The 14,208-nt window shown below is 38.8% G+C and overlaps 2 protein-coding genes across 4 annotated transcripts; one reads left to right on the top strand and one right to left on the bottom strand.

The window, feature by feature from the left end:
• Positions 1–90: 90 nt before the first annotated feature.
• On the top strand, positions 91–4,139 carry LOC105044641 (uncharacterized). The gene is given in 3 exon segments (XM_010922606.4): positions 91–292; positions 3,291–3,428; positions 3,431–4,139. Coding segments are annotated over 3 exon segments (768 nt in total). The 5' UTR covers positions 91–198; the 3' UTR covers positions 3,967–4,139.
• Positions 4,140–4,778: 639 nt separating this feature from the next.
• On the bottom strand, positions 4,779–13,971 carry LOC105044642 (uncharacterized). Of its 3 annotated transcripts, XM_010922608.4 has the most exons (7): positions 13,105–13,971; positions 10,758–10,949; positions 10,414–10,653; positions 8,509–8,726; positions 5,909–6,163; positions 5,453–5,544; positions 5,178–5,315 (listed from the first exon to the last, which is right to left on the bottom strand). In XM_010922608.4, exons 1-6 carry the CDS (start codon positions 13,571–13,573, stop codon positions 5,479–5,481), a joined length of 1,440 nt encoding a protein of 479 aa, XP_010920910.1. In that variant the 5' UTR covers positions 13,574–13,971; the 3' UTR covers positions 5,178–5,315; positions 5,453–5,478. The 3 variants fall into 3 exon arrangements, with proteins under 3 accessions (XP_010920909.1, XP_010920910.1, XP_029120284.1); XM_010922607.4 differs by lacking the exon at positions 5,453–5,544 and having other exon boundaries at positions 4,779–5,315; positions 13,105–13,969; XM_029264451.2 differs by lacking the exon at positions 5,178–5,315 and having other exon boundaries at positions 5,497–5,616.
• Positions 13,972–14,208: the final 237 nt, after the last annotated feature.

The raw sequence follows: 14,208 nt of genomic DNA, 5'->3' as shown, positions 1-14,208 counted from the left end.
TACTTTTGCCCGTTGGATCCTCTCCATCAACCACGTGGAGTTCATCACAGGCTCCCAAACGGTCTGCCACGTAAATGGGTCATGCGATCTCTGCGACTCGAACCGGAACCCTAAATCGCTTTGTAAGACCCAGCGAGCGCAAGCATGGTATAGCGGAGGCTCCAGCTGAGACCAGAGCAGAGACTAGACGAGACGGGAATGGCGACGAGACGGCCTGCCTCTCTCTATCGTCTGCTTCTGCTTCGCTCGCCGGCGGTGGCGAAGCCACCGGAGATGAGAAGCTTCCGACCAGGTCGATCTCTCTTCCCTGTCGTTTCTTTTCTTAGGGTTTTGATTTGAATTGTGGCTTTTGACGAAGCTTTTTCCAAGAGTTTCCCCTTTTTCTCTCGCAAATTGTCGTAGAACTATCTGGTTGAAAGAACTTCGAAGTAAATGATCAGGAGAATCTGTTATTAGATCTTAGATCTTTGAAGGAATCATAAACCCTAGCAACTTAAGTTTTTGGTGTCCGTCCATTAGTTTATCGAGCGATCTTCATGGTCGTTTAATGTGGCATAGATGAGGTGACATGAGATTTATAAACTCATGCCACTTTTCCGGGTGAATTCTCCTTTAGGAGTTACATGGAAAGATTTTCAGCAGTTCATTTTGCTTGAAGAAGATGATTGAACCAAGTATGCAACAAAAAATCTTGTGCTTGAAGCAAACAAGGGAGTCACCCAATGCTGATGCTGATGGGTTAGGTGACTTTCTTGGCGCTTCTAGAAGTTCAAGAAAAATCATCTTATTAACCTCTAAACTACAGACTTAAACCTGAACCGACGTCTATATTCACAAATTAATATTTGTTTTGGCCAATCTTGGTTTGGTTTGCTTTTGCTGGAAATGATTGCCATGTTTGTTTAACTTGTACCATGTATAATTCATCAAAAGACATGCATGGTTATGTATGTGTGATGAATTTCTGTTGCACTGTCCCATGAATCCACATTTCGTATTGTTTTTCTTCTGAAACATGTATTTCAGGTTCAGGGTGACAATCCTCTGTATTCCTCTTCTTCCTTCAGGATATGCAGCCTTCTTGCATATATCTTTTGCATCTCAAAGAAAAGGGGTGTGAAAATCTAAAGATCTTCCTTAGCTCTTTGTTTCATTTTCTAATTGTTTCAAATGGTAGGTTCTATATTGTGGTAAGAATTCTGAGCTCTAAGTCTACTTCCTTTTCTTTTCTACTTTTCCACTTATGGAAGACAAAGGGCTTTTTAAGCAAATCCATCTTACCTCTGAATTTTTTCCTCAACATGGTAATTGTTATTTTAGGTGCAGAAGAATTTAAAGATGTATGATGACTGTTGATGCAGTACTCATGGATTATATGAGACACTATTAGAAGTAGACATGTGAATTGGGAAGACACATGCCATGATAATGCCAATGTCATGTATTGACACATAACTGTTCTTGAAAAGGTGCCAGTGCTTGCAATATGTCAAGTTAGATGTAGATTGAACCATGGGAGACCAATTCTTTGATTTACTTATGAAAAAAGAAAAGGAGTTGTTATGGATAGAAGTTTGTGTGGTTTTTCCAGCTATAGACCTCCTCCATGATACTCTTCAAGGTAGATCAGGTGATGATAGAAATTATCTGTTTTTGCTATTCTATGTTTGAGAGTCCATATCCTCATGCAGAAGTAGAACTATAGAAGGGCTCACCTACAGTGTCACATGCCATATCTGAACCTCATTAGACTTAAGGTCTTGTGACCTAAAGTTTTAGATTAAAAACAATCATTTGTGTATCCAAGTTCTGAATTTCTGATCTGAGAGTGTTAGTTAGTTGGATAGAGAAATTATAATTTGTCTCATAAACTGGAACCTGTAAAAGAAGGTCTAAAGTGATGGAAATTAATTTTAGCGGAGGAAGAAAAGAGAAGTTTATGTCTAGGAATTAATTTTGGAGGTGCTACAGGGAAATGTCGAAATAAAGGAATCTATGTGGTTGGAGGCAGATTGAGAATAAATTGGCTGACAAAGGCAATAAATGTACTACATTTACTGTCACATTGTAAAGAGTGTAAGTATGATGTCTGCAGGCCCCAGCTAGTTCGGCATTAAGGTTTAGTTGAGTTGAGTTAATGTTTGCAAAATGATAGTTGACTTCCTGGATATTTAGTATTTGGGGAAGAGAAGCAGTGGATGCCCAAACTCTACCTTTAGACAGTAGCTATGAAAACATCGAAGAACAATGTTTTCATAAATACATAATGATAGGAATGATGTTTGGATTTTTTTTTCCCCCTTTTGCTGCAAATGGTTCGAGACATTGCACCTTATATTATAAATATATAGGAGGGTAAATTTGTTCTGTTCTTTTTTTTCTATATTTTAATCATTCCTTTTCTCCTTTAGGTCATCTTCTTAGGAATTAGGAAGTTGAGATTTGCTCTTCCCACAAGATAAACCAGAAGATTTGATAGTATGCGTGTTATTGATGAGCAGCATTGGTCATGAATGTACTTCTTGAGTAACTACAAGGTACTGCAAATAAGGGGTTTAAGAGCTATCACATGAATTTTAGAGGATCGAGGCTTCACATGCACAAAATAGAATTGCATATCGAACCATACCATGTCTAGCATTTGCTTAGAGGCTGATCCAGGTGATGGAGATTTTTTGGGTCTTTATCCTCGACATGGTAGGTTTGTCTGCTGGAAGATTCTTCTCTCTTTATTGCAAGGTTCTGTTTTTTTTTTCCCCCCTCTTTTTCCATGATTTTCTTTATCCATTCTAATTTTGCATGATATTGTCTATTAAGGTACCACAATAAAGTTGATATGGTATTACACAGCTGATTGTTTGTTAGCATTAGCATTTTCTGGTGGACAGTAGTAGTCAGTGATGAGTGTATGTATACACTGAATCACCTGACTCGAAAATGGATGATGGATTGTTATAGTTAATCACTTGACTTGTTAATGTCACTTTTCTGAATGGATGGAGTATCTTTCATGAGACTTGTTCGATATGTCATTTTTACTACATTTTCTGCAAATACTTGCGATCCACATGCACAACCGTCTGCCTTTGGGGAATATCTATGGATATGCTGAGAAACTGTCTTATTATTTTCACTGCCATGGATCTGATTTAGTTCAGGCATGGCGCTGGTAACCTATTCTATGATCAGTTTCAAAAAAGCATTGTTTGTGGCTTATATCATGCTTCATTTCATGTTTGTAAGTTTATGTTGCTGCAAGACATATTTTGCTTACTTTCTTTATCAAACAGATTTTCAGGCTTCGAGGTATGAAATATGGAAGCATTACTCTAATATCAATCCCTCGTCTCCAATTAAAGTTGACAGCCTTGGATCGGTAGTGCATATATCTTCTCAGAAACGTTGGGCTTCTCAAGCTGCAGCTGCAAGACTGAAGTAGGTGACAGCAGAATTAGCATTGGACCTAAAAGGAGTGAAATAGAGAAAGATGGTAAAGGAACTGGAGTTGTCTATGAAGGACCCATCTCATCAACCATAAAGAAAGTGAAGCTTTTATCTCTCTCCACCTGTTGCCTCTCAGTGTCTCTTGGCCCTGTCATAACATTCATGACTTCTCCTGAGCTGAATGTAATCCTCAAGGGAGCGGTGGCATCTACTGTGATTTTCCTTAGTGCTTCCACTACAGCAGCCCTACACTGGTTTGTCAGCCCATATATCCACAAGCTCAGATGGCACCCTGGTTCAGATAGCTTTGAGGTTGAAATGATGTCCTGGTTGGCCACACCTATCCCAAGGACAATCAAGTTCGCCGATGTGAGGCCACCAGAGACCAATAGACCATTTGTGACATTTAAGGCTGATGGTAACTTTTATTTCGTCGATGTTGAGCACTGCCACAACAAGGCTTTACTTGCAAGGCTGACACCTCAGAAACCATCTCCTGAATCTGCTTTCAAGAACTTGTGATGAAGGACCTTGACTGTTTTGCTTGTCACCATCCTCTCTTTAGCGCATTAAGATTTGTAAGCGGATAAAAGTTGCTGCTAGGGTTGATGCTTTGAGAACTTCACACCCTACAAATTGTCTGATGCCCGTATTAAACTCTTTATGCTTTAATACTTGATTCTGCTTTTAGATAAGTTAATGCTGCAGGGTCAGACTGGCACAACTTGGTGAATAACAGTGGTAATACTTTGCAAAACTGCAGTTGTTTTATGCTTGATGGTTCAACTTGATCTGAATCAAGACCATAAGCCTGTAGAACTTGAACTCACAGTGCTACCTAACCCATTCAATGAACCGAGAAGCTCTTAATCTGTTTAGCATGGTTGTGTAAACATTTGCAACTCTGAAAGACAAATAAAGTCGGCAGGCGATCAAAGCCCAACTCTTAACATAAATTTGGAAGCGCTGCATGAGGAAGCTGAGGGAAAAAGGAAGGCACATGAGAATTTAACACCCATATGATCTAATCATACATCCAGACTTGATGAGAGGTCAATGAAGAATATGATAGTAGGAGTGCAAATGCCGAGAATGATGCACCTCCAAGCTCTGGGATGAGCTATGATAAATGTAACGTCCCCAATAAGTAACAAAGCAAACCACCCAGGAGAGGTCTCGACTTTTTGAGTTTGGACCCCCTTGACATTGAGGTTAAACCGGTGAGGTCCAGTTCTACATCGGCCGTTATCCGGGATACGGTAGAACGGCTTCAACCAGCAAATACCACATCCCCTTTGACCGCACATCTTTATACGGTCACAAAAGTAACACCCTTGAAAAAAGCGGGAAAATAAAACCCCTTGATAGCTTTTCCATATCTTGACATGGCAACTCAGTGATTACAAAATTTTCTAAGGTCATATTACATAACAAAGATTGGAAAAATTCTAACCCCAGGCACCATCCAACCCCCACCATATCTCATTTCAATCGCTAATGAGAAATATAGGGCTATTTTGCTCTAAAAATTAGATTGAAAAGAAATATACTATGTATCTACAAATTTCCCACCCAAAAGTTTGAATTTAACTATCAAGAAGAAAGATTTTCTTTCATTCTTGTTCAGTACAGTTATGCAATGCTGTTTCTTTACAGATTTCTTCAGGTGGCGGCCGATCCTCCTCCATAGAGCTGCTGAGAGGACCTTGAGGAATGCCAAATAGGGTAGAAAATATGTGTCTATGGCACTCATCACAGAAACAGAAATATGAGAAATGGCCTTCACCTAGCAGTCTATGCACAGTGGCTCCTGGAACTACTCGTCGTACAAATTCAGTCATCGATGGTGGCATTACCCGATCATCCATACCCTGCCCAAAATTAAACATTTAGAATGCCAATAACAAGGTAAGAATTAAAAAAAAAAAGAAAAAGAAAAAGAAAAAGAAAAAGAACCATCCAAGTATGACAGTTATGAGTGAAAAAAAAAAAAAAAAAAAAACCTGACCATGAGCTCAAATTATCTATTAGTTGTCAACTGCAACCCCATGTTTGAGGATAGAAAAGAAAGCGAACTTCTTGGGGAGAAAAATATGATTCCTTGAGGATTCAATTCGACGAGAACCAGAATTTGAGAAATGCCCAATTATCACCAGAACATTTCCAGAACAACTGACAAAAGTGACCTTTATATTAAAAAATTCGGGTAAATGAAGAGATATTCAAATTCCAGAATCATAAAATCCCCTAAGCTCGGCAGTAGATTATCAAAGTTCACAAACGAGTTAAGCCAAGATCAAGATAATTGGTACAAATTCTTGCAAATGCATGATTCAGGGAGGAGAAAAAAGAAATTATAAGGTAAAAATCAAATATGCATTGAACATTTGAAGTATTTTTCCAAATAGTTGAAAGCAGACCCAAATGCAAATATAGTTACACCAGAAGGAAAACAAATATAGACCTGCCAAATGTGTATCGGACCAAGAAAGCCTGTCCACTGACGCTCAGCTGGACTGTACATGGACTTGAGCCATTGAAGAAGGCCTTTACCACGATGCTGCTTCTGCACCTGAAGATCAGCCAGGTTGAAACCCCAGTCTGACACTTGCAGCACAGCTTCCTCCACAAATGGCTTAGAGTCCCCCTGACGAACTGATTCTGCCACGTCCTTCTCCCAGAATTCATTAAAATTTGGTTCTTCCAATAAAGATTTATCCTGAAAACATCAAATGTGCAGTCAGAAACTGCAACATCTTTTAGGTGGAAATTAATCAACTAATATCAACAGCCTTTTCTACAAGATGTCAATTTTCACAAGGGTCAGATATGGATCTTTTGCATATACCTACAACAGAATGCCTTTTGAACACCGATGTTTGGAAGCTATGCAATTACAAACTATGACTAGATTATATTTATTATTAAAACACAGATTTAACAACCTTTGCTTAGAGAACCTTCCCCCAAAATAATGGTTGTAGTGCACATTTAACAATCTAATGGAAGGAGAGTTAAGAATTAAAAAAGAAAAACATAGTTGAAATTCAATGAAATGGTGATCATTTTCAGCTGATTTTTCTGTGAAAATACCATGATTTTTAGTTTAACTCGCTGAGGAAACAATTCAATTGTTGAGATTTTTCCCATTGAACACGTAGAATCTAATGATTGGATTGTAGTTCTTCTTAGAAAATGAACATGGAAGAAACAAAAGTGAAATGATATGTATGAAGCCGCTGTTGGCTACAAATTTATGTAAAGTTTTATAAGCATGATTAACATGATTTCTCCAGGACATTTCTATTAACTATTTGATTTGATTTAAGTACCTTCAATAGACTCATGTTTAGCCTTATCACATATTTAACAATCAACCTGTCTTGTATAATATTTACAGAAAGAATGGAAGGCCGATATCAGAAAAGTTGGAGCCAATGTGGCAGTTGTACAAACACTTGTTCTGGTAACTAAATTAAATATATAAAACTGATGGAATTTTATATAATCCTTTTAGTGTGTTATATGCAAATTTCTCTTACATTAGCTCCAGAAAAACTATGTTATAGTTTATGAAAACTAACCACCCAATTTTGAAGGGATTGAGGGCAAAAGACTAATGGCAACACTCCACCATCAAAAGTTAACAGTAAGGTTACTACACTGTAGTTTTTTGAAGGGATTATTACAAATTCTTAGTAATTAGATGCCATCATATACCCAAAAAAGAGAGAGGAAAAAAAAAAACACAAGAAAGTGAGGTTTACACAAAGTCCAACTATTAATAGTTACCACACGCCAGAATCTTTTGAACATTAACCAGAGTTAAAGAGCAAAAATAACTTGTTACCACACAAGCTTAAAAACAATTGGTGTGCAACATGTGAGGAGCTACTTTTGCATGGAAGGATGAACATTTGAGTTGGTTGTGCTATTGCAGTTTGTGCTATTTTCCTTTTTAACACAAGTTTCGGGCAGTACACTCCCAGCAGCCAGCAGGACAGTTGAGGCTTTTGTATTATATACTACTAGCAATTTATAATTTAACCAAACTAAATTGTCTGCAGATAACATTAGAAAAACTTGCCTCATGTTACTTATCAAGATCAGGAGTTCTGATCAATGTTGAAGCAAAAAAAGCTTCACAACAAGTGAAACATGAAGGCCAGCATCGTTGTATTCACAGTTACAAATTTCAGGAATTTGAAATAAACAGAAGAAAGTAACGTTGGTTTGCAACAAACCATAATGTGTAAACTTAGAAGCACCTCATAAACAAAGTGATCGTCTATGTCATTGTGACGTCAAGAGACAGAACTCTTAAGATTTCATGTTGGAAATGTACAAACTGCCAGTAATTGTGCAATCTATAAATGGAAATCATCTGATGATCAAAAAGCATAAGACCCTTACTAGAAAGAATGGACAGTGGCATCAGAGTAAAAATAAATTGCAAAAAAGCATAACTTTCTCATCTAAAATCATGTTTCGTAGTGGCACCATATTAGCATACCCAGTTCTCTCAAATACAGTTATTATCTTTGGCATTAAATAAACCATTAGGCATCTGCTGTTTTAACTAGGGATCATCTTTCATTTACTACACTATTCCAGCAATATGAGAATAATTAATTGATCGGTCATCAAGCTAGGGACTAGATGATGTTTCTCGGTAGTCAAGGAACCAGAAACAATCATAGATGAAACTAATATATATTGCATAGCCATATTCATGTGATATACTCAAAAAATTTACACCATAAGATAATAAACGTTATGTTGCCATATTAAGCTGATATAGTCAAAAGAATATGAGCCATAATTTAGATTGAGATATTTGCATCTTATGGCTAAGCCTTTGAAACCAGCTAACCTACAAACAGAAGGACTCATATATATGAGCACTTGATATTTGACAAATTCAAAATGTTAAAGATGCTATAGCATCATATTCACAATTAGAATACATTTAAGCTGAGAAAGATCTGAGAAATGATTTGACCATTTTGACAAAGATGAAGCATTTTCAACTTCAAGCAAAGTGAAAGCTAAATCCAGACATACCTTCTTCCCCAATGACAACGATAACCACTTTTCAAGCTTCCCTTGTTTTCCAGATAGAAAGCTTCTGCGATAAAAATGTGGAAGAAGAGAAGGAAATCTTCGAGCTAAAACATACATCAGTTTCCTTTTTGTTGTCCATTTTTCCCAGGTTTTACCTTGCTCTTCCTTGGTCATGCTGGAGTCATATGGATTAACCATTGGAGCAAACATAGCTACCCCTGAAACAGTGAAACCTCTAAAACAAATGAGGAACTAAAATCAAAGTACAGAAGACAAAATAAAACTTCAGCCATCTTGTTATTTAGAGCCAGCCTTAATTTCCCGTTTAATAATGGTTCTAGATCTTTTGAAGCCACAATGAAGTGTGCCCATCCTAGCATACAGCAGTTACAACATCCAAAATGCAATACTATAAACTTCACTCAGAAGAGATTTATTTGCACTTCGAACACATACATATACCTGTACACACACAAACACATAGATACATGGATACACAAACACAGACATACATACCATCAGAATATTTAAAATGACTGAATAACATTCTGGAAAGAATAATGCTAGGATACAGACAGAATTGTAGATAAGTTCTATAAAAGGAACACGCAAACCATCAAAATACTTAAAAATGACTGAATAACAGTCTAGACAACAATAATGCTAAGATGCAGACATGACTATAAGTTCTATGAAAGGAAGAATCCAGATGGGTTCAACACATTCAAGACCTCTATGGCTTTCTAGAATTCGAAAGAAACCATCTTAGTAATATCTAATCAGAGAAGTCTACAAAACTGAACTCTTTTTTTTCATGGCCCAGCACCTTGTACTATATTGGACTTTTAGAGTCTCAACGCCACCTGAAAATGAAAAAGAATCATCTCGTGTTTTTCCCCTTTTTCACGTACCACACGCTGCCCAGCAACCACATCTCCCCTTTTCAGTCTTTCCTTAACCATATCCATGTCCATCATATGCATCCAATTCTAGTCACTTAATGTCAGAGTCACCAAAAGGTTAATCCATGATGAAGGAAAAGTGATTGTTTATTGGACATTGCTCTACTATGCATGTGTATGCATGATCCTCTGCTTTATACATGCTTACTCTCTACATTGCAAAGCTGCTCTTGTAGCTGTCCTGTATGTTGTTTGGTTAAATTTTAACTGTATCAATGATCCATAGCTCACAAAGCTGTGACTCAACTTTACTCTCTGCACAAATTCTTTTTCTCCAATATTCACTATGATTAACAAATTGTTCAGGGAACTCTATTTCTTGATTCTAATTCAGTACTCAACTCCACAAAATACAAACTAAAATACAAGGTCTCAGTTTTATTCTAACTAATCAATCTTAACTCTCCAATTTTTCTTCCATCGCACCAAGATGTTCACAAATTCTCGAGCACAATCAACCAGCATGACATAATTTTCAAAGTTGACAGATCCGAGTGTCAGAGTCTTGCATTTTGTTACACCACATAACAAAAGACTGATAATATAACTGGTTGGAATGCTGCATTATGCACTGAAATTGCAGAAATTTTCTTCTGGAGGAATAGGTGCAAACAACAACAAGAAGTGTCATTCTGAGAGATAATGCTATATTAGTCTAGCATTCTAAGAGGCAAGATTATATAGGTAATTTCTTTTTCATTTCTTGCCTCTCTCTTGGGAGTGCTTTTTTTTGGGGGGGAGCTTTAAATTTATCTTCTCCTTGAACTGTATAAAGGTGAACAATTGACTTGACATATCTCATGTCACCAGTAAGAAAAGAACTACTTGGAAGAATTTTAACATCTACAAATACAATAAATTAGACCAAGTGACGCTAATGCTTTGACGATGCTAGGGCTGGTGAAGAAAAACTCATGCAAGTATTGGGCAACGATAAAAGTACCTGCGAGTCTGTCAGGAATATAGCGAACAGCTGCCCATGCGTGTATGCTTCCAGCCGAGTAGCCCATCACCCAGAACTTGTCTGTAACTCCCAGAGCATTTGCTAAATGAAGCATATCCAGAGCTGATGAATTAAGATTTCTGCTTGGGTGAGGATCACTTTCACCAAAACCTGGGAGGTCATATGCAATAAACCGAACTCCAAACTCATCCAGGAGTGATGCTTTAAGGCCAGGGAGTCCTGTAAACAAAGACTAGCAAGTATATATTGCATATATTGACACACGGCAATAAACTTGCTGATTTATCTAATGACATAAAAGTGTAAGCATTAAGCAATTTTACCTGCCAGTCGAGATGAAAGAAAGGAATGAGGAGCTATCAAAGAAAATCTAGCTCTTTCAGCTTGAACTCCTTGTTCCTGATATGCCGTATGCCTTCCATCAGGAAGTTGGATTCGACTTGCATTTGGGGGGCCTATATACAGTTGCCTTGGTTGTTGAACTGAAGTTTCATTTCCACTATTTACGTTCAATGCTGCACATATTTTTTTCATCAAACAAGGAAACAAGATGACAAATCAGACAGCAGCAAAACCATCTGACTAAATTCTTTTATGTATGCATGGCCTTCTGTAAATCATAGCATTAACCAATTACAAATATATGAATACTTCTTAGGATAACAAATTCCGTGCATGAATTTCTTAGGATATGTAAAACCAAAACTGCAGATGCATGGATGAAAATCGCTACAAGGCAGCTTATTGAAGGACAGGAGCATGTCAATCTTGTGGAAGAGTTTCCTGGGTGGTATCTCCTTTCCAAGCAAGTCTTGAATTCTAAGCAGTCTTTTCACTGTCAAAGGTCTTTTTTGATATTTCTCCTCATGTGGTAAGCATCCTTGCAAAACAACTATGGCATCGGAGCACTGGTGTAAAGAAATGGCTACACCATCTATTATCCTGACCCATCCTAATATATATTCCAAACTTGACCCCCATAAGCTGCCTAAATATAGATGAGCTGCTTAGGTATCACGCTAGGTGATTGGCCCATGTACAGAGGCTTCCTTGGCTATTAAGCCCCAAGCATTGAGATTGAGAGCTGCCTATGCCTAGGTGGACACCTAGGCAGTCTAGGCTGTAGGTGACGTTTCTTTAATCAATGGGAGAGACAAATATATGTATGATTACCACAAGACAACAGTATGATCTACTCTGTGATCTCATCCTTTTGCAGTTGCAATATATAGCTGAACTATGTCCAAAACGAGATTTTCTTGATGTTTGTTATTCATGTTTGTTATTATTAAGCGTATAAGATGGTGCATGTAAGGGTGGAGATGTGTGCTAAAAATTAAAATTTACAAGTTACGGGATTTTCCATGAAAACAAATATTAGTATTATATTGAAAAGGGCATTAGAGGGCTTTTGGGTCAGTCATATTTGCCCTTAAGAAGGAAACTGATTAGTTTTCAATTTTTTTTTTTATTTTTTTGAAAACAAAACTTCGTTATACGGTAATCATGAGTACAGGTAGTTTTGAAAATTCAACTTTGTTGAAAAGATATCACCGAGTTGTCTAACTCTCTATCCAGTATTTATGCTAACCAATGTTATCTCTCTTCAAACTCTCTCTTCAAATCTATTTGAATTGTTGATATATAAACTTCAAAAAAAAATATCTAACCGTGCATTTGCCCGTGCCCATATAGTTTAAAGAAAAAGGCCATCTTAAACTATAAATATTGAATATGAGAACAAAATAAAAACTGATAGCAAAATAAAAGAGATAATTTCATCTACATTTAATCTCGTACACAAGGGCAAAGATCTAAATAATTGCTTTTGATAGAATTTGACTGGGCAGATGAAAAGTAGTAACTTTCCTAAGTTTTGCGTGATCAGAAGACGTCATCAACGGCTACTAGAAAAATGAGAAAAAAATTATACGTGTTTGATGCATGGCACTTGATATAACGACATGATCAGCATATGTGTAACGGTATGTCAGTTGACTACTATATATACGACAAACTTTCAGTATGCGAAAATTAGCATATCAAAGAAAGCATGGGAGTAGCAAAAACAGAGCATGAAGCTATCAACACTAAATTTGGTTTGGTAAAATGACTTTGAACCAAGGTCAGAGGATTGAAAAGAGGAAGAACAGAAAAGAACAGGGAAGCAGTCAAAGAAGATCGTTGCGATAGAAGCATACGTTGCCACATCAATCTCATGCCAAACAAATACGCACATAAAGTCCATGAAATCCTAAAAAAAAAAAAAAAAAAAAAAAAAGATAAACATCAAGGAAAATTACAAGATGCAGTCATTCCTCCCACGAATACGTCCAATTTTCAGATCAAAAAATTGGACCTCCAAATCAAAGATGAGGAGTTTGGCACAACCAAATCAACTCCTGTCCACCCACTACTCTCGCCCACCAAGAATCAGTTAACCCTGGATCTGAATATATTTCTTCGTTTGCGAGGAAAAAGATTACTTCGTTTCCCAAGATACCTCTTAGGATCTAGATCACAGGATCTAACTGAAACATCTAAAGCAGAAGCAAAATTCACATTAAAAAACTGCAACTAGCAGGCCCAAATCCAAACAAAACCCCATCTAGAAACCAAGAATTAATTATTTCAAAAGCAACGAAAAAAAAAAAATCATGGCATTATTACCTATAAGCGCCAGAAGGAACACGCAGATGACGACCGGCCAAGCATGCATTGGATCGCGATCCTCCGGCAGGTAGTCGTTCAAGAAACTGAGCCGGCTCGACACTACGGCCAGCGGCCCCCGGAGCTTCTTGACGACGTAGGTGTCCTCCGCCCCCTCCAGGCTCTGCTGCACTATATCCCGGCACCCTCGCCCCAACTCTTGAAGCATCTCCGCCGTCGCCACCAAGAAACCCTTCACCTGATCCTTTAAGCTCTCCTCCACCGGTGCCACCCCATCCTCGTACCCGTAGTACCCTTCCCCGAATATCCTTCCTCTCGGATCCCCCGCCTCCCCCTCCGCAGGCGCCGCCGCCGGCGCCGGCGCTTCCACGCCGGCGGGGTACTGGGTCCCGGTGTCGTCCACCAGGCTCGCAATCTCCTCATGCCACGTCATCGTTCGTCCGCCTCCGCCGGCGCCCCCAGGCGACATCCCCACCACCGCCCCAAAATTTCTTTAGATAAAAAAGGAAAGAATAATCTAAACAAAATGGAGAGGCTTAAATAGTCATCGGGTGAAACTAAGGGACTAGAAGTGAGCAGTAGCGTGAGATGGAAGCTAGATGCGGTCTTCTGGTGTAGAAGGGGCGCAGCGAATGGATGGACGAGATATCACGGAGAGGGCGAAAAGGGACAGGGAGCAAAAGGTAGGAGAGCATCTAAAGCCCCGTGTCGGATTCTATCGCCTTTATCCTTTACACGCCCCCTCCCCCTCCGTGCTGACTCGGAGACGCTCGCGGCGGAGGACTACGATAACCGCCATGAATGGAGCCCTCTCTCTTTCTTTGATCTGGACCGGGCGATGCTTTCTTTTTTGAGGTCTTGGGAGTGGGAACGGGGGATTGGACGGTGGGAAGGAGCGGAAGAGGAAGAAATAGACGGCGTGGAGTGGTCCACGTTGGACGTGGGTCAGCTACACGTCCGTCGGGTATATTTAACGGCGCGCGCATCGGTTACGTTGGTGGGGACAGGTGAGGTGGGCGCCACCAACACTCGCCGATATGCCGGTCGGGGGTCCACTGATCGGGTGCGCGGCACCGAACACTAGAGAAGTCGTGCTGTGAGTAT

The sequence above is a fragment of the Elaeis guineensis genome, chromosome 5 (assembly GCF_000442705.2).
Source record: "Elaeis guineensis isolate ETL-2024a chromosome 5, EG11, whole genome shotgun sequence".
NCBI classification, from domain to species: domain Eukaryota; kingdom Viridiplantae; phylum Streptophyta; class Magnoliopsida; order Arecales; family Arecaceae; genus Elaeis; species Elaeis guineensis.
The sequence above is the reverse complement of the archived record's forward strand: the minus strand, read 5'-3'. Positions and strand labels throughout refer to the sequence as shown.